Source organism: Propithecus coquereli, unplaced genomic scaffold (assembly GCF_000956105.1).
Source record: "Propithecus coquereli isolate 6110/MARCELLA unplaced genomic scaffold, Pcoq_1.0 Scaffold24, whole genome shotgun sequence".
In the NCBI taxonomy this organism is placed as follows: domain Eukaryota; kingdom Metazoa; phylum Chordata; class Mammalia; order Primates; family Indriidae; genus Propithecus; species Propithecus coquereli.
In genome coordinates, this window is record NW_012147952.1 from 8,793,817 (window position 1) to 8,818,710 (window position 24,894).

General features: G+C 44.9%; 1 protein-coding gene across 1 annotated transcript in view; it reads left to right on the forward strand.

Annotated features, from left to right (window-relative positions):
- Positions 1 to 262: 262 nt before the first annotated feature.
- BCKDHB (branched chain keto acid dehydrogenase E1, beta polypeptide) overlaps positions 263 to 24,894 on the forward strand; it is an 88,638-nt gene continuing 64,006 nt past the window's right edge. The window contains exons 1-2 of the mRNA XM_012646049.1: positions 263 to 516; positions 11,031 to 11,108. Coding sequence (XP_012501503.1) covers positions 321 to 516; positions 11,031 to 11,108 — 274 coding nt within the window. The 5' untranslated portion in view covers positions 263 to 320. The remainder of the gene's footprint in view (positions 517 to 11,030; positions 11,109 to 24,894) is intronic.

A 24,894-nucleotide genomic window follows, 5' to 3' on the forward strand; every position in this document is an offset into this window, starting at 1 on the left:
AAAAAAAATCCCAGGCACGTCCTGCAACACTGCAAACAGCTGACTTTGGGAAGGCGTCACCCCCACAAACAATTTCACTGGGGCGCACCCCACGCCTACCCCTGCTCCCGCCTCCTCCCCGCCCCCTGCCGCATGCGCACAACGAGCATACGCCGGCTCTGCGCGCTCGTCGCCTTCCCCGCCCCCGAATTTCCAACTCCGGTTGGTCTGTTTCACGGGACCGCCCCTCTGGCCCCACCAGTGTGGCCGCCGCCGCGGTGCTCCGCCCCACCCGGCGGCAGCGTGCGGCTGCTCTGCTCGGAGCCGGGCTGCGAGCGGGGATGGCGGCGGTGGCGGCGACTGCAAGCCGGCTGCTCCGGCTCCGTGCGGCCGGGGCTGAGCGGCCCTGGCGTGGGCTTCGTGGCGCCGGGCTGGCGCGGGGCTTCCTGCAGTCCGCCTCGGCTGGCCATGGTGCGGCCCCGAGGCGGCAGGTGGCTCACTTCACTTTCCAGCCCGACCCGGAGCCCCAGGAGTACGGTGAGCCCGGGGCTACCCTCCCCGGTCCCGCTGCAACCCAGACCCCCAGGCCGGCCGGCGCGCGCGAGGAGTGCCGCTCCGCCCATCCGGGCCGGGGCCGGCGGGCTGGTCCTGCATCCCGGCTTAATCCCGGCCTCGCTCTCTGGAATCTCCCTGCCTCAGGGGCTGACTGTGATTCCCTCCTCGCTCTAGTTTTCGCGACTGTTCGCCCTCGAGACGCAGCCCCTCCGCACCCCGGAGATGGGTGAGACAGCATACTGCTGCCTGCAAGGGCCCGAGGGGCAGGGAACGCCTCCCTTCTCCGCCCTCCATCCCTGCTTTGTCAACCCAGGCCTTAGGTGGTGTTCCAGCTTGCCCAGGACTGGGTCACTAACTTTAGGCAGTGGCATTTGAAAGAAAAAAATATGTATTTTTCTTTCAGTAGGAAAGAAGAAAACCAAGGGTCTAAGTAACTAAATTGACTTTGCCAAGGTCACAGAACAGGTTCTTCCTAGAGATGGGAAAGAATCCAGGCTTCTTATTTGAGTTTAGTATTGAGCTTGTGCTGGGCAGTGCTGCCGCCTAGCCATGGAGAGGTAATCGATGAAGGTGATGGGGAGGAGGCAGCCATGGGAAGGGCATGTAGCAAACTCCTTATAATATGACTGTTTCCTGACTTTCACCATTTCTTCTGCACGTTTTATGTAATCTCTTAAAGATCCAGTGTCTGTTATCAGAATATCGGGAAACTAAGAAAACATTTACCACTTCCTTGTCTAATAACTTCTAACGTGCTAGAGCTGACCTTTTTGGAAGTGTGTCTTGTCAATAATAAGAATGAACAATTTATTGAGTGCTTACCACAGGCAGGCACTGTTGGGTGTGTTTCATCATCTCTTTTGAGCTTAGGACAACCTTAAAAGGTAGGTAATGTTTTTATTCCCATTTTGTAGTTAGGTTAACTGAGGTCTTGAGATAGTTTGTCCTAAGTTACACAGGTAAGTGAGTGGCAGCTCCAGCTTTGGAATCTAATTGGTGAGATTCCAGAGCTTCCATTCTAAATAACCTATTAAAATGCACATAGAAATAATTTACTAAGAGGGTGTCCCAGTTTTGTGAAACAGTCGATACCATAAAGGTGTTTTTTCACCAACAAGATAAACCCTCAATTCTGTCTTCAAAGCAAAGAAACTTTGGCCCAATACTTAAGAAATAGAGCACAAGCCTTCTTAATCCCTCCTTCCATAATTGTAAACTTATTAAAATATCAGTAAAATGATATCACATTTATATGTTCATTCTTATTTTAAAAATAATATAAGCATATTACAGATAATTTGGATAATAGAGAAAAAGCAAAACAAAAATGTAATTTCAACACCTATGACAGTAACTATCACTAACATTTTGAGGTATATCCTTCCAGGTATTTCCTTTCAGTTTAGCATAGTATTTTCCATAATCGCAGTTTTAATACAAATACAATTTGTATTATTTAATCAGAAGCATTTTGTTATGATGCTGTATCATTTTTATAACCTTCTTTAGAATTTAGAAGACATGTTCTGTGGAGTAGAGACACTGCAATTCAGTAGTTAAAATCTTGACTCTGGGACCAGATTGTCCTAGGTTTGTTCTTGTCCCTGCCACCTATGACTTTGGAGTTATCACTTATCCTCTATAAGCTTCGGTTTCTTTATAAGTAAGGAGTTAATAATACCTACTCGAGGAGGTTGTTGTGAGGGTTAAATAAAACAGTCTTTATAATGGACTTAACACAGTGTTTGACAACTAAGAAGCAAGATACACTCAGAAAGAAGAAACTTTAAATATTACCATTTTGCTTTTTGTTGTTACAGTTTTGCAATGTTATAAGTAATGCAGATATAAGCATTTCATGCATGTGGCCTTTGTGTATCTGAGATTATTTCCTTAGGTTAGAGTCCCAGGAGTGAGATTTCTGACTCAAAGGTATGAATGCTTTAATGGATTTTTAATGCATTGTTCAAATGACCAGTTTATACCCCATTTGTATGTATGAGTGTGAGTATTGGGTATTAATGCAAAAATCATAGATGTGTGTATACACACACTCAGGCATTTTGTGCTAACTGTACTTTGTCTTAAATTGTGTTTGTTTTATTTCTGTAGAGGAAAATTTTCCCATGTATTTCTTCATTAGATTTATTTTCTCTTGTCAATTGAGTATTCCATGTTTTCCCATATTTTAAAAATTGTACTTGTAGTATTTTTCCTATCAATACTATACTATCTACCATTATTGATTAACTGCTCTTTTCCAGGTGTTGTGGTAGACATCAGTTCATAATCCTCACAGTAATCTTGTGAGCTAGACAGTATTATGCTCATTTTAAAATGAGAAAATTGAGGCTCAGAGATGTTAATGTTAACATCTGGTAAGTATCAGGGCCAGAGTTTGAACCCTGACGTGTCTGACTCCAGAGCCTTCCATTGTTACTTATATACTAAAATTTTATAAAAGATGTTAAAGAAGATATTAACTTTCTGCCTTTCACATCTGCTACAAATACTTTTCATTCTTTTATTTGGGTGGTTTTGACATATAAAAGGGACTGCTTAAATAGGAAGTAGTTAGGGCTAACTCTGAATAGGTAACATTTAAGCTGCACAGTGAAGAATGAATGACAAGGAATCACCACTTCTGCCAAGACCAGGGACAACAGTGTTTTTCAGGAAGAAATAAAGACAAGCAAGGTCAAAGGCCTGGGGGTGGGGTGGGGTGGGGTGGGGGGCTTGTGTTGTAGCTACTAAGAAAGCCCTGTGGTTGGGATGTCCTGAGTCGGGGGAGGTAGGGAGGTAGGAAGGGCTCTTGAATTTCAAGGGTAGACGGAAGAGTCCTCTTTTTTTGTGGGGATGAGGGTCTGCTCCTCAGCATTAGAACTTATAAGGAAGGGAACAGCAAGAGTAAGGAGAGGTTAGAAAGCATGGCATTTATACGGAGAATGGGAAATAATGAATTTATTTGGAGGAAAAAGGGGAAGACTAGGAAATAAGTTTGAGAGGGTAAATGGAGGTCCCCTTGAAACCCAGAATAAGGGTTGAGGGTGAGAAAAGATTGAATATTTCCAATGTACACTATACTATGCTGGACGCATGACATTCAGGTTCAAATTTTCTTTGGGTGTGGAAGGCCGCTGATTATTTTTAGGCAAGAAAATGACTTGAGATGTACTTGTGTTACATTATTAGGAAAGATTCTAGAATGGAGTAATGAATGGAAAGTGAGGAGGCAAAGAGATCAATTGGGGATATTGTCATTGTCTAGATGAGAGGATATAATTGGCCTTGGAGAGTACCAATGGGAAAGGTTGTATATTTTGGAGAAATGGACCAGATTTTCCACAGTTGTGCCTGTGGGGTCTTAGGGGTATTGAAGGTGACTTGATATTTTTAGCCTGGGAGGTTGAAAGGGTGGTAGACTGGTGGTATCACCGATACAAATGGGGAATGCCAGGGGAGAAGCGCATTTTTGGAGAGAAAGAGGGAATGACTTAGGTTTTGGACATGTTGATTTGAAGTGTTGGTGGAGTGTAGCACAATGAGCCAGGCTAGTCTGTGTTCTAGTCTGATACCAAATGACTTTATGTCAAAGTTGAGAACCCTCGAGACAAGATAATTCTGTGTCTCTTTTCCCCATTGTATCTGGAATTGCCCCAAACGTGTGTCTTTTTTTCTTTTTCTTCCTAATCTGTGTCTCCTTGTTCTGACTTGCTTTCTCATTGCTCATGCAAACGTTTCTCTGGTACTCCACAGAATGATAGTAATGATAAGAGCAGACACTTTTATCAGTGCCCAGTGTCTGCCAGGCACTATTCTGAATGCCTGTGTGTATCAATTCATTTAATCCCCACCTGACAACGCTGTGATAGAGATCCTATGATTATCCATGTTTTACAGATGAAGAAAGTGAGACACAAAGAGGTTGAACTTTGACCTTTAAATATTCAAATTTCCCCAGGTCGCACTGCTTGTAAGCAGTGGAGCCAGGCTTCATTTTCAAGGAGTCTGGCTCAGTATGGCTCCAGAGCCTCATAACCACTCTACTACGCTGTCTCTTACATTATTCATACATGCTCCAGTTTTTTCACACTACACTTTTCCCTCTTAATGCTACCTCAAACTTGGCTTTCCCTAAAGACACTGCTGCTTTTACATCTTAGTTGAGCAGAGACTGCTGCCTTTCTCTTTCATTGCAGTTTGTCCACCTTCCAGTTTCTTCTCTGTATTTATTGACTACCAGGGAACTTGATTTGTAGTTTTCTTCTTCATCCCATTTTTGCTGCCATTTTGGAAGATTTCAGCATTCTATAGGCAATATTGCACAGAAGCTAAGAGCTGGGGTTCTTGAGTTAGACATGCCTAAAGTTGAGTCCCCTATTTACACTTTAGCATTGTAACATTGGCCAAGCTTATTAGTCTTCATAACCTTTCTTTCCCTCTCTGTACTGCCTCAGAGGGTTGCTGTGGGGACTCAGTTAGATGATCCACATAATTGCTGGTCGCACTGGATTGGGCCACCTTCATTAGGGTTTGAAAGAGAAGGTAATTGCAGTATAGATACTCCATAAATATTGGACATTTGATAGAAATTATCTCACTAAAATTCTCACCATAGCCCTGTACATTAGATATTATTCTTCCTGTTTATATAGAGGAGGAACTAAGTATCTGTAGTAAAGTTACTTGCCCAAAGTCACAAAGGGAGTAAATGGCATAACAAATTCCACGCCAGTCCTGCCTTATACGAGTATGTTTACTCCCTTTATTATACTGTGTTCTCCAAGAACAGCACATCCTGGCCTCTTTATGCCCCTGATTCTTGGGCATTGTATGTATGTGTGAATTTGTTTATTTATTCATTCTATGCATTTTTATTTTCTCCTGGATGCCAAACTCTGTGCCAGCTGCTAGGGATATGGTCATGGCCCTATCCTCATGGAATTTGAGGTCTAGTGAGGAGACAGGCAAAATGTGGTAATCAAATGCATAATAAAACAACCCAATTGCAATAAATTACTGGAAGGCAATGTTCAGGTGCTAGGAAAGAGAATAATAGGGACCTGGCAAGGATCCAAAGAGGAGGTAACATTTAATGAAGCTCTCAGAAAGGAGTATGGAAGGAGGTGTGAAGGGAACCAGGTGGGAAGGTTGACATGTGTGAAGGTCCTGAGGTGGCAGAGAGCTTGGCTGGTGGAACTGAGAGAAGATTTGAGTGGTGATCTTTGGGGACAGTGGTGCAAAATGGGATCATTGTGGTGGGCAGGAATGGGATCAAGCAGGTCTTGTGGACTTGAGGCCTGGGACTTTATTCTAGGTCTTTGTAGGGTTTTGAGCAGGGGAGTAACATGGTGTAGTTTGCTTTTTAGGACTCTCATTAGAGCAGCTCTTTGATGAATGATTTGGAAAGTAGAATGAGGAGAATGAGGGGATGGTTAGGATGCCATTTTCTGGAATGGGAAAGATGGTGAGTTCTGGAATAGGACATAGTACTGCTAGATTTAAGCTATATTTTGGAAGTACTATTAATATATTTGGAAACAGGATTTGATAGATTGGATGTGAAGGTGTGAATAAAAGGAAGACATCAAGAATGCCTTTTTAAATTTTTTTTAATTTCAAAAAGATAAGAGGATACAGATGTTTTTGATACATGGCTTAAGTCAGGGCTATGAATGTGCCCATCACCTGAATAGTGTTCACTGTACCCGTCGGATGGGTTTTTGCCCTTCCCCTTCTCTCCCCTTTCCCTGCTTGATTTCCAATGACTTTTACTTCCCTCTGTGTACTTGTGTGCCCATCGGTTAGTTCCAATTTGTTAGAGCTGTGGTCCCCAACCCCCTGGGGCCGCAGCCAGGCACTGGTCCTCACCTGTTAGGAACTGGGCCTCCTATCACTGCCTGAGCTCCGCCCCCTGCCCCCATCTGTGGAAAATTTATCTTTCAGGAAACTTAGAAACCAGGGTCACACAGGAGGGGGTGCGTGGTGGGTGAGTGAACAAGCTTCAGCTGTATTTACAGTCATTTCCCCTGCTGGCATCACTGCCTGAGTTCTACCTTCCTCTCTCCACCCCCTGTGGAAAAATTGTCTTCCATGAAACTGGTCCATGGTGCCAAAAAGGTTGGGGACCACTGTATTAGAGAATACACGTGGTCATTTTTCCATTCTTTAGTTACTTTGCTTAGGATAATGGTCTCCAGTTCCTTCCATATTGCTGCAAAAGGTGTTAATTCATTGTTTTTTATGACTGAGTAGTACTCCATGGTATACATACCACATTGTATTAATCCACTCATGAATTGATGGGCACTTGGGTTGATTACACATCTTTGCTATATTGTGAATTGTGCTGCAATAAACATTCGAGTGTAGGTATCTTTTTGATAAAGTGACTTCTTTTTCTTTGGGTAGATACCCAGTAGTGGGATTGCTGGATTGAAGAGTAGGTCTACTTTTAGTTCTTTGAGAAATCTCCATACTGTTTTCCATAAGGGTTGTACTAACTTGCAGTCCCAATAACAGTGTATAAGCATTCCTTTTGCTCTGCAAGGGATGCCTTTTTGGTTTGTTGTTTGGGTACCTGGGTGGAGGGGAGTGCTGTTTGCTAAGCTGGAAAAGACTAGATTTGGGAGCAGACACCAAGAGTTCAGTTTTGTGCTTGTTGAGTTAGAAAAGCCCAGGACACCAAAGTTGGAGAACTGACAACTGTTGGATATAAAAGTCAGGAGCTAAGAGGAGAAGTCTGGCTGGGTTGGAGATAACCATTTGGGAGTCACCAGCATATAAAAATCACATCAAGATTGAGTAGAGAAGGAGCCAGCCAAAGGAAGGAAAGTGCGATAGCACCATGACAGAAGTTACCACGTAGGTGACCCGAGATGGGGTAACCCAGGGACTCTAGCCACAGTCTCTTCAACTTTAAAGCGTAGGTCCTCTCACTTTTCACAACCCTACCCCCATACTGTTTATTTCCTTTCTTTTCATGGATATGTGATATACACATGGATATGTGATATACGCTGGCACCTTATAGATCTTTCATTACTTTTTTTTTTGAGACAAGGTCTTGCTATGTTGCCCAGGCAGGAGTACACTGGCTATTCACAGGTGTGATCCTATCACACTGTAGCCCCAAATTCTTGGGCTCAAGTGATCCTCCTACCTCAGCCTCCTGAGTAACTGGGACTGCAGGCATGAGCCACTGAGCCCAGCTCATTAACATTTTAATACAAAATGTCCAGCCCTTGATATTTGGATTTTTCCTGAATCTTAATTAAAAAATACTTCATTGCCGAAAAATGCTAATAATCATCTGAACTTTCATCAAGTCATAATCTTTTTGGTGGTGGCAGGTCTTGCTTCGATGTTGATGGCTGCTGACTGATTGGGGTGGTGGCTGCTGAAGGTTGGGGTGGCTGTGGCAATTTCTTAAAATAAGACAACAATGAAGTTTGCTGCCTTGATTGACTCTTCCTTTCACGAGAGATTTCTCTGTAGCTTATGAGGCTGTTTGACAGCATTTTACCCACAGAACTTCTTTCAAAATTGGAGGCAATCCTGTCAAACCTTGCTGCTGCTTTATCAACTAAGTTTATATAATATTCTAAATCCTTCATTGTCATTTCAACATTGTTCATAGCATCTTCACCAGGATTAGATTCCATTTTAAGAAACTGCTTTCTTTGCTCATTCCTATGAAACAACTCCTTATCTATTTAAGTTTTATCATGAGCCTGCAGCAATTCAGTCAGGTCTTCAGGCTCCACTTCTAATTCTAGTTCTCTTGCTAGACTAGAGAACCACATGGGCAGTGACTTCCTCCACAAAAGTCTTGAGAGTTGGAATCAACTTTTTCCAAATTCCTATTAATGTTGACATTTTGACCTCCTCCCATGAATCGTGAATGTTCTAAAATTTAGCAGTCTCCAACCTTTTTGGCATCATGGAAGACAATTTTTCCCAGATGGGGGGGAAGGGATCAGAGGTGGGGGGGAGCAGGGTGGTGGATATTATTTACCATATGTGCTCATCTTGGTAAAATAAATCCCCCTGTATAGGCAGTGCTTCCTTTGAAATACATCTTTGAGACTTGTTTGAAATATGTTCTTTAAAAATATTTAGTAGAATTTTGCAAAGGGCTGTTTTCTAAATATCCTAATGAATGAAAGAGGACCGTTACCATTTTAAAGCAATTTTTACCTGTAAAGACCTCTATTTGTAATATATTTCCTGTGGGCTTTGCACCAACACCCAATTTATTCAAACTTCAGATTGAACTTATACACTGGTTTGAGCTTACTGAAATAACTTCCGGATAATTAATTTTCACTGGAATAACCCTTTTAATTTTCTTCAAGAGCTTTTCCTTTGCATTCCCAACTAGGTTGTTTGGCATAAGAGGCTTAGCTTTCAGCCTGTCTCGGCTTTCAACATACCTTCCTCACTAAGCTTAATCATTTCTAGCTTTTGATTTAAAATGAGAGATGTGTGATTCTTCCTTTCACTTGAACACTTAGAGGCAATTATAAAGTAATTAATTGGCCTAATTTCAATATTGTTGTGTCTCAGGGAATAGGGAAATTGGGGCAGAGGGAGAGAGTTGGGGGAATGGCCGGTCAGTGGAGTAGTCAGAATACACACAACATTTACCAGTTAAGTTTGCTGTCTTATATGGGTGTGGTTTGTGGTTACAGTAGTAACCTCAAATATTACTGATCACAGGTCACACTAACAGATATAATAATAATGAAAAAGTTTGAAATATTATGAGAATTACCAAAATGTGACAGAGAGACACAAAGTGAGCACATGTTGGAAAAATGGTGCTGATAGATTTGGTCAATGTAGGGTTGCCACAAACCTTCAATTTGTAAAAACACGATATTTGTGAAGCACGAGAAAATGAAGTGCAATAAAACAGGGTACGCTTGTATCTATTAAATGATGTAATCTTAGCCCAAAGAAAAATAAATTTTGAAGTAGTTATGGACATGTGGTGTGATTGTGTATCCTTTTGGCCAGGTGATATACCAATACTTTCTTCAATAAATTCCTATTACCCCCACCAGAAATAAGAGGAGAAACAGGTTATTCCAGGCACCCAGGGCAGCAGGACATACCTGACCGGGGATTGCCAAGACCTGAAGCCTGGGCATTCAGTGCTGTTGAAAGGCTCAGAGAGACTTCAGAAGCCCGAGAAGGCAGAACATCAGAAGGCTAGGGTGTCAGTGGATAATAGAAGGATTAAAGATGTCATAGGTCAGAGCCTGCTGTGGAGCCAGGCCAGGCTAGGGAAGGGAATGGGTCTCCAGGAAAAGTGTAAGTGACCACTGTCTCATGGTCAGGGTGTTGAAGGCAACAGCAGTAGCTATTGTGACCCACACTGGGAATTAGACCTTAACTTTTGGGACATCCTGTACTGCTGAAGAGCATGGAGCTTAGATGGTACAGTGGTCAGGGTAAGCAGCAGGTACTGAAGGGATTTGATGTGAGCATCCTGTGGGATGAGGTGCCCACCAGTGCGTAGATCAGGCACTAAGGTGAAGCCTGAGCCTGGGGATCAGAGAAGGCATAGGCGGAGGCCTTTCTGTGCTCTGAATAGTGCTTTGGGAGAAGAGTTGATCTAAAGCTCTGGGATGACTCTGGGTGCTGGGCAGCACCTGGGCTTAAATTCAAAGTTCTAAGGTCATGGTGTTTCTGAATTCCAATGTTTGGAACTTTATCAAATGAAGCTTTACTATACCATTCAGAATAGTGCTAAGGCCAAGATGAAGGACATAGACAAAGCCCAGAATCTAACACTAAGTAGCTAATATTTATGCAGCACTCACTGGAGCAGGTACTGTTCCAAGTACATTACGTGTATTGCTCCATGTATTCCTACCAAACAATCCCTTTAGGGGCATAGGCATTGGCTCACAGAGATTCTACTTCAGTAATGAGACAACAGCAAGGACTAAGTGAGGTGTGTGCAGGCATAGGAGTATGATGTTCTCCCAACTCCAGCAGTTCTGGGCACTGAAGTTTATCTTTGTTTTAGGGTCATCCTCATTGTTTTATGTTTCATGACCATTTGCTGTTGATGGCATATTTAACACAGGCCACTGGTCACGTGCCTTCTTTGTGGCTTAGGTTCCCAACTCCTGTCCATGGTGTCTTTTCAGACCACTCTCACTGTGGCTGGTCTCCTTTGCTGACTTTCCGTAGCTTTTACTGTCTGTACACATTTAGCCACTTGGATATATTCCTTCTTTCTTTTTTATACTTGTTTTGTTATTGTTTACTATGTGTAATTTTTGCCCCATCAACAAACTTCTTCAGATCTGTATTGTTTCTCTATCTCCCACAGAGCCAGCATCATTGTAAATAATTCAGTAAATTCACATAATATAGTCTATACTTTGTACCTTGATTTGAGTCAAGTTGTAATAAACTATTAGGAAACAGGTTGTTTTTACATATCTTGCAATGAATGAAATATTTTTTGATTTTCACAGGGCAAACTCAAAAAATGAATCTTTTCCAGTCAGTAACAAGTGCCTTGGATAACTCATTGGCCAAAGATCCTACTGCAGGTAAACTTCATTTGTGCTTGACTTGTGGTAGCTGTGTTAATTCCAGAGTTGAAGGTTTGCTTGAAGTATTTATGTGTAACTCCATGGTTAACATTATACCTACCTGGAATTTTTAAAAGACTTGATTAAATAATTAAGACTAAATAATCAAATTGCAATATTATTAACAAATTTTTAATCCACTTATTACTAATTAGCTCTCATGTATATCTAATATCATTAAGCTAGCTTTCTCTCATAGTATGTATGGTCCTGATATATTAATGCCTCTGGATTAATACCTACTGTCTACTCCTGTTTCTTTAGCATATAGAAAAAACGAAATACCACTTTGTTTGGCTGTTTATCAAATGAGACTTGACTTCATACTTTCCCTTGGAATACATTGTCATTCAACTTGTAAGATTTTTGGAAATAATTTTAATATAATATTTATAATTTTATAAGTAAAAATATCTTGTTAAATTATTGATATAAAAACAGTTATACTTCCACTGTATGTTTTCTGGGTTTTAGTGCCTTTACTTCGTATACATATGCACATATGCTTGTGTAGGCGAGCCAGAGATCACCTCCAGCCTTGCTTTTAGTTCTTAGCGAGCTCTTCAGCTGAATCTAGAAACCAGATTGACACCAGGCAGAGGAACTAGAGAAAAGCTTACACATTTATTAGTTTTGCATGTACATGGGGATCTTCACAAGAGAGCAAAGTGCAAAGAAGTGGACGAAGCAAGATGCTTTATACTTTTTAGACAAAGCATAAATTTAAGAAGAAATGAGGAGACAAAGAAAATCTGGCTAGGGGCAGTAAATTTTCTAGGAGAATCACTAGGATAAATATGGGAGGTGTAAAACAGGTGGAAGATGAGGGTTACTTTGTTAAGTATGTTTATTCACATACGTCACAGCCTGCAATTTTAAGTCTCTGGTGATGTCTGAGCCACTTTCTCTGGTATGGAGAGGGTATCCCTCCCAGAGGAGTCTTTATCGCTTGCTGTGTGCATGAAGTGATAGGTCAGCTCACCCTTTCTGAACCTACAATTTCTCCAGTGTTTTTAACTTGAAATAATCTGTATAGCAATCTGGCTTATTTAGGGATAGCACATCTTTCACTCTTCCTTTTTCCTGGTCTGAAACTTCCCTAGAAGTTTCAAACATTAAAAGCTGATCTGGTGGCTGTAGAGAGAAAAGTTGAGTTAGTAGCTGTGCCACAAAGGATCTGCAAAGGAAGAGAAGAACGTAGATTAGGATGAGAATGAATCAACAGAAAAGAACAAATCTGAGCACTGTTCCTCGTAGTCTATTAAACCTGTCTCCCATTCTTGGGAATTGGTCCATCCAATAAAATATTTTAGCTTCATTTATTTGATGAAGAATGTTTATCTTGTCTTTTAAAAGGTGTAGATTAGACTGTCCAGAATGATTCATATAGAAGCAGCATTTTTCTCCACTGATTGCACAGGCTCCTCCCTCTTGGGCTGTCAGTGTCTCTAGGACACAGCAATTCTGAAGTACAACAGAGGCTAAACTATCAACTCTGATTGGAGTGTTTTTAATGTTTGCATAGGAATGTTGAACTTTTTTTTTTTTTTGAGACAGAGTCTCACTCTGTTGCCCTGACTAGAGTGAGTGCCGTGGCGTTAGCCTAGCTCACAGCAACCTTGAACTCCTGGGCTCAAGCGATCCTCCTGCCTCAGCCTCCCGAGTAGCTGGGACTACAGGCATGTGCCACCATGCTCGGCTAATTTTTTCTATATATTTTTAGTTGTCCAGATAATTTCTTTCTATTTTTTTTAGTAGAGACGGGATCTCACTCTTGCTCAGGCTGGTCTCGAACTCCTGAGCTCAAACAATCCGCCTGCCTCGGCCTCCCAGAGTGCTGGGATTACAGGCATGAGCCACCATGCCCAGCTGATGACGAGAACTTTTGATCTATTATTTAGAAAAGATTTAGAATTGCCTTTTCAATCTTGTTAACTCCAATGCCTGGGAAAAAATCTCTCAACATTGAATAAACTTAGAATTGTGATATACAAGTAGATTTTCAATGTTCCATCTAGTACATTTGTGTGGTCCTAAGAACTGTGATACACAAGTGGGTTTTCAATATTACGTCTAGCACATTTGTGTGGTATTACCTTAAGAACAAAGAGCCCAAGTTTGTGATTTGGCTAGCATTTAACATAGAGTACCTGGTGACAGAAGGTGCTAAGTATCTGAGTCTGCATTGCCTGGTCATCTAGGTGGGAATCCTTTATGTATCTTATTACCACATAAGATAAACAGACCAGTGTTGTTCACAGATAAGGTCAGAGTAGAATTTGTGACCCTCCCCCTCCTGCTCAGGTTGGGCTTTGTTGTGACTTGTCTTTTGTCATATTGACCTCTGTACATCTCCATCCTGCAGGTGTCCCTGTCAGTTCATAGGAACAGAACAGGTTGCAAAATACCGGATATAGGAGGCCTTTAATTTGGTTTTGGTAGTCACAGGGCTTAATTTTGTTACCTGGCCAAATTAGTCCAGAGTTTTTGTCTTTTGTATGTAATCTTTGATGTCTGCTAGCCTAATGAGGGGAACAGGTGAGCTTCCCCAGGTTACACAGGGCTGACTTGGGAGCCCTTTGTAACTTCTGGTGATGTGGCAAGTGTTTACATCATAAGTGTCAGTGTCAAGACTGTTTATGAACTTTTTGAGAGGTGTAAGGGCATTATCATTGGAATCCAACCACAGGGTTTGATTGCAATATCTCATTGGTTTGTTACCTAAGAGAAGTCCAGCATCATCCTTGCTTTTCTAATGACTTCACCAGAGCAAAGGGCAGTCCTTCAGTTCTCATAGAGATTTCTCTGTGTCCAATTGACTCACCAAAAAGAGAAATAGTGTGATATTGTTTTTTCTTAGCATATATCCAAGCTCCAGACTATCCAGCAAACACTCACATTGCAGGGGTGGGGAACCTGTGGCCTCAAGGCCACATGTGTCCCTCCAGATCCCCAAGTGTGACCCCTCAACCAAATCCAAACTTCATAGAACAAATCTCTTTATTAAAAGGATTTGTTCTGTAAAATTTAGATTCAGTCAAAAGGCCCCACTCAAGGACCCAGAAGGCCACATGTGGCCCTAAGGCTGCAGGTTCCCCAGATGTTGTTATAATTAACAATCAGATTGATCGGTTATATTAACCAGGGGTTGGAAGACTGGTACAAACCGGTGCTGGGTCTGTGCCCGACCTGTTGGAAAAACAGTAAGGGTTAATAAGAGCAAGGCACAGTTTGAAAAAGGTCCATAATGGAGGATCCGGGGGAGAATAGGCTAGATGAAGATAGTTTCCAATCAACTTTTTAGCAGTCTATCAACAGACTAGGGAAAGGGCTTTTGTCAGTGAAAAAAAAGAGGCTGTGTTTTTTGTTTGTTTGCTTTTTCTTTTTTTCTGAGGAAGAGTAGTAGGGAAATCTAAAAGGGGGGAGAAAACAGGTGGAAATAGAATTTCTTGATCCATGTTCTTGGGAAAAACTGTCTACTTCGAAGAAATACTGTCTACTTGTGGGGTCTGGGAATTGGTCCTGGAAATGTTTACTTTAAGGTTGCCTCAAGGGGTAATTTTCTAATTTTCTTGGGAGCACTGATCAGGATCTAGCTTGGTGTGACTTGTGTGGACCCAGGAAGATTTTTCCTTTATTCTGATGGCAGTGTAGGTGGTCAGCACTACTTAATATGGGCCTTCCCAGAGAGGTGACAGTGTGTGCATTCTTCTAAAAACTGTGATGTACACATGATCTCCTGGTCAAAAAGGTGAGCGAGGCTTGTCAGTTGTTGGTGGAGGCTATGCCTTTTTTTAGCAATTGATGATATGCTTCAAGTATATTAGTGCCTGAATGTCGCTTAGCATCAAATTGTTCATGTAAATCCCCACAGTGTTCATTTAACCAGGAATGGAAGGTTTAGTGGTGCCACCAGGCATAGGGTGTCTAAATGCTATTTCAAAAGTGGTTAATCCGTGTCTTCTATTCAGAGTATTCTGAATTTATATAAGGGCTGGATGTAATACTTTTGACCACTTAAGTCCAGTTTCTTGACAGACTTTTCCCAAAGTCCCTTTAATGTCCAGACTTTTATATTCCATTTGTCCTGAGGATTGTGGATGGTATGGGGTATGCAATTTTGAGTACCCCAAAGTTTTTGCAAGCAAGTTGTTTATCTCTGCTGTGCAATGAGTTCCTTGGTCTGACTCAATCCATAAAGGAATACCAAAGATAGGAATGATCTCAGTTATCAATTTAATGATAAAGGAAGGATTGGTTAATAGGCCTGCTCATAGGTGATCTCTCTCCATGTGGAGAGATGCTGTGCCTTATGAACTTGTAAGAGAGCGGATACAGCATGGGGAACATAGAGGTGAATGGGGGAGCCTAGCTCAAGAGTGTTGCTTTAGCAATTAGGGCAGCAGCTGCTGCTATTGTGCACAGGCATGAGGCTTGCCTGCTGCTATAGGAGTGAACCGAGCGTGACAAATATGCTAATGGGTGTATCTGAGAGGCAAAGGGTTGCCCTAGAATACTTGCATTATTTTCATGACAATATCGGTGAAAAGGTTTATTAAAATTGAGTGCCCTAAGAGCAAGGGGTGTGGACAATGCTAATTTTAAGGATTCAAGGGAAGTTAATGCCTCCGAGGACCCCCTGGAGTGGTAGTGGGAGGAGAGCATGTAGTGGTTTGGCAATAGCAGCAAAATTAGGACTCCAGCTACAAGGGGGATGGACAAACTGACTCAAGGCATTTTGGAGTGAGCTTTTGAGTGCCCTGAGGTATTTTACGCCTTGAGTAAGTAACAGTTATTTGCACTAAGTGAAGTTTAGATCTATAGGCTTTATTTAGCTAATGATTTTAGGAAAATGAGAGATTCTGTAAGGGCACCTTGTTTAGTTTGGCCATAAAGCAGAAGGTCATCAACATACTGCACGAAGGTGGAGCCTTGGGTGAAGGCTGTAGAATCCATGTGGGCTTTAAGGGTTTGAGAGAATATTGAGGGGGACTCACAGTGTCCCTGAGGTATGGAGTCCCTGTTAATGTCTCCCTCTAAATGTAAATGCAAAGAGAAACTGTGAGTCAGGGTGCAAAGGCATTGAAAAGAAAGCTGAGCAGAGGTCAGTTACTGTCAACCAGGCTGTATCAGCAGGAACTGAGGTAAGGATAGTAGCCAGATTGGGGATGACAAGGTCGTAGAGAATTACAAAGGAGTTTATGGCTCGTAGAGCCTGCACAAATTGATAGATTTGATTTCCATCTGAGTCAAATTTCTCTTCCTTTTTCACTGGTAAGATTAGGGCTTAAAGTGCACTCTGCTGCAAAAGGGGTCTGTTATAGGTTTGATTCCTCATTCTGCATCTCATGAGAGGGGTACTGAGCTACGATGGGAAGCGTTTGTTCCTTTTCCATGCAATATGTACGGGTTCTGCACTCGGTAGCAATCCAGTCTCATTTGCCTATGAAGCCTGGAGACTAGTTGGGACATCTTTTAAGATTGCATCTTCTTTAGAGGAATTAAACCAAGATGGGTTTCCATGAAAGAGAGAATAGGAAATTTAGAATTTGAACTGAAGGCAGAGAAATAAAAATGCCTTTCTTATTATATTGTATGGTGGCATTAAACTTACATAATAAATCCCTACCTAAAAGGTCTGCTGTGAGGAGTCAATGTAAGAACCGGTTTCCCTCGGCCCCAGGAACAGAGAAGCAGAGTCACCGAGGATGCAAATGGCAAAGGAGTTTATTTGCTAGCTCGAGCTAGGGTCTAAGTCCCAGAGCACCAACGCAGTGGCCTCCCTATGAACTAGGACCCCGCCCCGGGGTAAAAGTGAAGCTTTTATACTTTTGGTTGCGCACGACACACCAGTGGCATACGATACGCTGAGCCCACCATCCCCTTTCCCCCTTTGTCCATTGGTTCCTTTGAAAGTGGAGGATTGTTTTGACCCCTGATTGGGTGGTCCCAAGCCTCTGGATTTTCAATTTTCGCGCCGGCGCCAGTTCTGATCTGCGTTTGAGGAGGGGGACTGAGACTTAGGCCTATTCTAGGAAGTTCAGCCTGTCATGGAGTTACTCCCGCCCTGTTTTTTTTTTTGATTAACTATATTTGACTAACAACTAAAAGCAAGCACGGTTACAGAAGCAAATGGCATTAGTTAAAATCAAAGAGAACACATTTTTCTAATCTAAAACAGTTTCTGTTCCACACAAAACAAAGTACATTCTTCTACTATCAATTCCTGCCTTTCATTCCCCCCTTTTTCTTGTTCCTACGAGCACTCTTGCTCGTATGTGGGGTCCTGCAGTCTTCCCATTTCTAAGCAGATATCACGGCTCAGCCTTTGGTACTGCTGCCGTAATACCAATAACTGCACGGTGTTGACTCGCTCTTTTACAAAAGAGAATATTTTGTTTAAAATGCATGGTCCGAAAGTGAGGATGAGCAGAAGTATAATTAGGGGTCCTAATAAGGTGGAAAGCAAGGTAGTTAGCCAAGGGGAACTATTGAACCATGACTCAAACCATCTTTTTTTCTGTTCACGCTCTCGTCTTCGCTTTGCTAGTCCTTCCCTGACTTTAGCCATGGAGTCTCTAACTACCCCTGTATGGTCAGTGTAGAAGCAGCACTCTTCCCCTAGGGCTGCACATAGCCCTCCTTGCTGGAGGAAAACTAGGTCCAGCCCCCTTCGGTTCTGCAGCATCACCTCAGACAGCGAGGTCAGTGATTTTTTTAAAAAGGAGATGGATTCCTCAATTCTGGCTGTATCTTCATCTATGGCAGCCCTTAAACTATTGAACCCTCTGTGCTGCACTGCTAAAGATGATATTCTTGTTCCTGCTCCTATTATTCCCAGGCCAAAAAGGGTGGCTAAGGTTACTGTTGTAAAGGGCTCTCTTTTTTTTTTAGTCAAACTGGTATCTTTTGTGCCCTTGGTCTAAGCATCATATATTATACTTTTTTGGTGGTATATAACCTTAGGGAACACTATCACCATGATGCAGAACTCCTCTGACTCATTAAAGACAGATAGGCTGAGGCATGGAGTCAGGCCAGTTTTAGAACAAATCCATCACCCATTAAGCACCGGAACGATCTATTTTTTTCCTCTTGTCCGGTCTGCAACTGGGTGGACATTGGCACAAAGCTGTGCATGGCTAGGGGACACCTTTCCTATACAGGTTCCGCTTTCGGTGACTACCTGAAGCGTCAGCCCTGGGCCTTTGCGGTCCCACTTGCAGGACCCGGGGGTCTCTTCTTTTGAACGGTTGAAGGGGGCAACTACTCCTACTGCTTTATAGAAAGGGGGTCTAATATCATAGCATAACCAACAAGCTTCCGTAGCGTTGGGGTCGGAGCGGTTCAATGCCTCATATGCTACCGTTAGCATTCTCCATAGGGGATCTCCCGGCTCCTCTGCTCTGGGGACTACTTGTGGTTCCACTTCCACCACCAGGGTCCTTGGGAGTGAGAGTGGGACGGTAGTTGGGCGTGTGGTGGAAAGTGGGGCGATGGTCGGCTGTGGGGTGTTTTGTTTCCCTACCAGCACTGTATTTGGTCCCACAGTGCCCGAGATGGGAGAAACCTTTAGTTTAATCTGTATCACAGTGCCAAATAGTGGGCGCTGATAGAGAAACAATCCCCAGGATAGTCCCGAGAGCCACCGCCTGTCCTTTTTTTCCTCGTCTGTAAACCTTACACGAATTAGATTACAGTTAGGCCCATACAGGCGTCGTGTACATGGCCTGATATAAGACATTTCAATGAAAAGGGGCTGTACCTTCCATTTGGATTCTCCATCATTGGCGGTCACACACTCCCAGGCTGTACAATAGCGGGACTCGATCCCCCCACACTTGTGTCTCATTTCCCCTATTTTAAATTTTGGACATGCATAAAACCCATTTATACTCATGGATGTTCGCCTCTGGACCTGCCTCACCTTTGGCCCTTTCATTTCTTCCAGAGGGCTAATTTTTTCCAAGTTAAAATATAAGTCCGGCCACCAGGTGTTTAGTGGGGCTGTCCCTGAAGTCTTATTCCAAACTTCATGGGTTTCTAAGTGATTTCCCAGGTGAGGTTGTAGGGCATGTGGGGATTTGGGTCAGTCATTATTTTTTTCATAAGGGTTTTGATTATAAAGGTCACCACAAGCATTTTCATTCCATGTGCCCTCATGATGGGTCCAGCGGCGGTCTGGTTGCCACGCGAGTCAGTCTGGTCTTCAGTGGATTCTCTGGATCCGAGGAGGCTCTCCACTGAACTCGCTGCTGCTCCTGTTCGTCCTTGTTGGCAGGTCTTACGTGAGAGTGGTGTACCCAGGTCGCCACTCCGTCAACCTTTAGGGCAGTGGGGGTGACAAGAATAATCTGAAAAGGTCCCTTCCACCTGGGCTCCAGGGTTTTACTATTATGCTGTTTTACCCATACCCAGTCTCCCGGCTGGTAGGGATGCCCGTTAACCTCTTTTTCTTCCTGTCAGGCCGCCTGGTAAATGGCGCGGAGGGCAGGCCAGATCTGGCTCTGAACCCGTTGCAGGGCCTGTACAGCCTGCAGCACTTTTTTAGGGTTTTTAGGCAGAGCCCCGGAGTTCATTTTTGGTATTATAGGTGGAGGGGTACCGTATACTATTTTAAAGGGAGTTAGGCCTAAGTGGTAGGGGGTGTTCCGGGCTCGGAACAGGGCGAAGGGAAGGAGGGTCACCCAGTCTCCGCCAGTCTCCAGGACCAATTTAGTCAAAGTCTCCTTTAAGGTTCTGTTCATTCTTTTTACCTGCCCTGAGCTCTGGGGATTATATGCACAATGTAATTTCCAATCTTCCCCCAGAGCCCGGGCTAATCCTTGACTAACTTGGCTTGTGAAGGCTGGCCCATTGTCAGACCCTATGCTCTCTGGCAGCCCGTACCTGGGAACTATTTCTTCTAATAGTTTCTTTGCCACTACTGAAGCAGTTTCTCCTTTAGTAGGAAAAGCCTCCACCCACCCTGAGAAGGTATCTACCATAACCAACAAGTACTTGTACCCATACTTTCCTGGTCTTACCTCTGTGAAATCTATTTCCCAAAATAATCCCAGTTGCCTCCCCCATTCCCTGGTACCTGTATGGGTCCCTCTGATCCTCCCTGGCTGTATAATCTGGCAGACACGGCAGTTCTTGACAACGCTTTCTGCTGCCTTTCCTTGGGACCTAAATCTGAGTTGGGTAGTGTCCAGTAGCTGCAACATCTTCTTCTTGCCAAGATGTGTTGTCTGGTGTAAGTGTCCTAATAGGTGGTTCCCCAAGGCTTCAGGAACTACTAGGCGATGCTCTTTGTCTTGGAACCAGCTGTCCTTGCCCTGTGTTGCCTGCAGCTTTTCTCTGGCCCAGTTTATGTCCGTACTGGAATAGTCTGGTTGAGGGGGTATATCTCCCATCCCCGGGAGCGGCAAGCTCAAGTGTAGGTCCTTCCGCGGTCCTCTTGGCCTCGGCGTCCGCAGCCCGGTTGCCCCGAACTTCTAGGGAGTCCCCCCTCTGGTGTCCCGGAGTGTGGACTACAGCTACTGCCTTTGGTAACAGGATGGCTTCTAGCAGTTGAAGTATTTTAGGCTTATGCTTGATTTCTTTGCCCTCTGTCGTGATGAAGCCCCTTTCCTTATAAAGGGCTCCGTGTATATGCACTGTCCCGAAGGCATAGCGGCTGTCGGTATACACCGTCAGCCTCTTTCCTTGGGCCCGGCGAAGGGCTTTTGTCAGTGCAACCAGTTCAGCCTTTTGAGCCGATGTCCCCTGTGGAAGGTGTGTAGCCCAGATAAGCTTGCCCTGTTCATCTATTACGGCCGCCCCTGCGTACCTGTGTCCGTCCCGGACGAAGCTGCTCCCATCTGTGAACCAGGTCAGGTCGCTGTTTGCAAGCGGGCGGTCCTGCAGGTCCCTCCGGGCCATCTGGGTCTCAGCCAGGATCTCAAGGCAGCTGTGTTCGGGTGTTACCGACTTGGGGTCTGGCAGAAGCGTGGCCGGGTTTAGGATGGCAGGAGTCTGAAACTCAATGCGAGGAGCATCCAACAGGAGTCCCTGGTAGTGAGTCAACCTTGCATTTGTTATCCACCGTCCTGGCGGCTGCTTTAGGATCCCCTCTATGGCGTGAGGGGTGGTAATTTGCAGGTGCTGACCCAGGGTGAGCTTGTTGGCGTCTTTGACCAGCAAAGCAGTAGCTGCGATGACCTGCAGGCCCGCCGGCCATCCCGCCGCTACTGGATCTAACTTTTTGGCCAGGTACGCTACCGGCCGCTTTCATGGCCCCAGCGTCTGTGTGAGCACCCCCTTAGCTATTCCCTTTCTCTCATCTACAAACAGGTGGAACTCCTTTGTAGGGTCAGGGAGCGCTAGGGCCGGGACCTCCAACATAGCTGTTTTCAGGGCTCGGAAGGTGCCTTCCATTTGTTTAGTCCATTTCCATGCCTGACCTGCTTTACACTTTTCATACAAGGGTCGAGCCTTTTCTGCAAATCCCGGGATCCAGAGGCGGCAGTACCCTACTGACCCCAGGAACTCCTGTACTTTCCGGCTTGAGGTCGGGGTGGGTATCCCTAACACAGTCTGTTTCATTGCCTCGGTTAGCCACCTTTGACCTCCTTTAATTTTATATCCTAGATAGGTGACTTTTTCCTTGCAGATCTGGGCCTTTTTAGCACTGGCTCGATATCCCCTCTCACCTAGCACCCCGAGTAGGTCCTTGGTGCTCTTTAAGCAGGTCTGTGGGGTTGGGGCAGCTAGTACCAGATCATCTACATACTGTAGCAAGATCACCTCCGGGTGACTGGCCCGGTACTCACCCAGGTCATCATGGAGGGCCTCGTTGAACAAAGTGGGTGAGTTCTTAAACCCCTGAGGTAGCCTTGTCCATGTCAACTGTCCCTGGATTCCCCTCTCCTCGTCCTGCCACTCAAAGGCAAATATCTCTTGGCTGCGCAGAGCCACTGCTAAGCTGAAAAAAGCATCCTTTAAATCCAGAACGGTGTACCAGGTTTGTGTCGGAGGAAGGGAGCTTAGCAGGGTGTAGGGGCTGGGAACCGTAGGGTGGATATCTAGGGCATGCACATTGACTTCCCTGAGGTCCTGCACAGGCCGATAATCCTTTCCACCTGGTTTCCTTACTGGCAGCGAAGGAGTATTCCAGGCTGACTGGCACCTTCGGAGAATCCCGGCATCTAGAAGCCTTTGAATGTGGGGCGTTATTCCCATTCTAGCTTCTCGGGGCATGGGGTACTGTCTCACTCGGGCCGGTTCGGCCCCTGGTTTCAGTTCAATGTAGAGAGGAGGCCGATGCTTTGCCCATCCTGCTCCCCCTGTCTCAGCCCAGGCTTCAGGAAACTCTCGAAGCCAGTAGTCCATCCCTCCTTCCTGTTGGATTCTCACGGGCTGATATAGACGATATTCGTCTGCCTGGGCCAGGGTCAGGACTTGAGTAACCTTGGGGCTGCTGATAGGTTCCCTTTAGCATCGGTTACTATTATTCCCTCCTCTTCAAAGTAGATACGGGCTTTTAGTTTTGTGAGTATGTCTCTCCCTAATAAGGGAGTGGGGCACTCTGGAATGACCATGAAGGCATGGCTCACTTGCCCCGAGCTTAGATCTAACTTTTGCCGGGTAGTCCATCGGTAGGGCTTGGTTTTAGTTGCCCCTTGTACCCAACTAGTCTTGTTGGACAATTTTCCAGTGGTCTCAGTAATCACCGAATGTTCTGCCCCTGTGTCTACCAGGAAACTGACTGGGCTCCCCTCCACATCTAAGGTTACCCTAGATTCGGGGAGGGGATCCGAACCCCGTCTTCCCTATTCACTATCTGCTAGTAAGACTCTCTTAGGTGATGCTCTCCTCTCTGGGCCCCCCTTTTTCTTTGGGCAGTCTCTAGCCCAATGCCCCGTTTCCAGGCAACTTGCACACTGATCCTTCGCTAGCCTTCCCCTACGGGGGCGGCCCTTTCCTTCCTCGCCGAACTCCTTCCTCCCTGACGTGCTCCCTGTAGCCGCCAGAAGAATCTTGGCCATCTCCTTGCTGGCTTTTCTAGTCTCCTCAGCCTGAAATTTTTTATCCTCTAGTCTAATTCTTTCTAGCCTTTCTTCCGGGGTCTCCCTGTTGTTGTAGACCTTCTCAGCCACATCTAATAGATCCTGTAGTGTCTTTTTACCTAACCTGTCTATCCTCTGTACTTTTCTCCTTATATCGGGGGCTTCCTGGTTTATAAAGGCCATCATTACTGCCGCCTTGCTCTCATCCGCAGTGGGATCCATAGGCGTATACTGTCTAAAAGCTTCCATTATTCTTTCTAAATAGGCCGCCGGGCTTTTATCTGGCCCTTGGCGAACATCTCCTACCTTAGCCAAATTCGTCGGCTTTCGTGCTGCCTCGGAGACCGGCCATTAGAGTCTGGCGGTAGACCCAGAGACGCTCCCTACCTTCAGCCTCGTTGTAGTCCCAGAGGGGCCGTTCGAGTGGAAATACTCGGTCTATGATTCCTGGATCAGCCATGGGTCTGCCATCATCTCCTGGAACCAGTTTCCATGCTTCCCCCTGTATTCTTTCCCTTTCCTCAGTGGTGAAAAGAACTTTTAGTAGTTGCTGACAATCGTCCCAGGTGGGCTGGTGAGTGAACAAAACAAAATCTAAGAGGTTAATCAGATCTTTAGGGTTCTCCGAGAAGTTGGCATTTTGAGACTTCCAATTATACAGATCACTAGTTGTGAATGGCCAATATTGGTAATCCTGCTCCCCATCTGCTCGCGGGGGCCTTATTGCACGCAGGGGGAGAGCCATTACTGGTCCTGGGTCTGAACTCCTGGTGGCCCGCTGTCGGGTCCCGTATGCTGGGCCGCCCACCGGAGGAGCTGCAGCAGCCACCACTGGAGGTGCCGCAGCTGCCGCCACCAGAGGAGCCACAGCTGCCACCGCCGGGGGGGCTGCTGCAACTGGGGCTTGGGCAGTGGTGGGGTTATAGGCAGGGGGTGAATTCCACTCCAGGTCTAATAGGTTAGGATATAGATTAGACTCCGGAAGAACAGGGGCCGAGTCCAAAGGAGCGCCACCTGTGGGCCCCGATTTGGACTCTCTCTCTTTCCTGGCTCCCTTTGCCACCATGACCTTGCTGTGTCCTATTGGGGGCAGGATCTTCCTCAACCAGGGTAGGGGGTCCTGGACCAAGTCCTGCCAGACAGTGATGTACGGGATCTGGTCAGGGTGGCCATGGGACCCTTCACTGGAGACAACCTCCCTCATCTTACAAATGATATTAAGATCGAATGTTCCATCCCGGAGCCACCCGACCCCGAGGGTTGGCCACTCGGACTCACAAAAAGTAATAAACTTCCGTTTCCTGATTTTTAAAGAGAGGTTATGAACCCGCTCTTTGACTTTCTTAAAATGAGCTTTGAGAATAGACAGACGCGTCGTCTGAGCCTGTCCCATCCCTGGAAATGTAAAAAAATTAGAACACTGATGAAGAGCGACACCAACGAAGCACGACACTGCAGTAAAGTGATACTGCGACAAAGCGCCACACTGCCGTAAAGCAACAATGTGATGAAGCACCACACTGCCGTAAAGCAACAATCGATGAAGCGCCACACTGCCGTAAAGCAGCAATCGATGAAGCGCCACACTGCCGTAAAGCAACAATGCGAGCGGCAAACAGAGAACAAAGACAAAAACACGGAACAAAGACGACAAACCTTTCACAAACCCCTAATTCTTGGCCCGGACGGACCGACCCTGTCGGGTCCGCGGC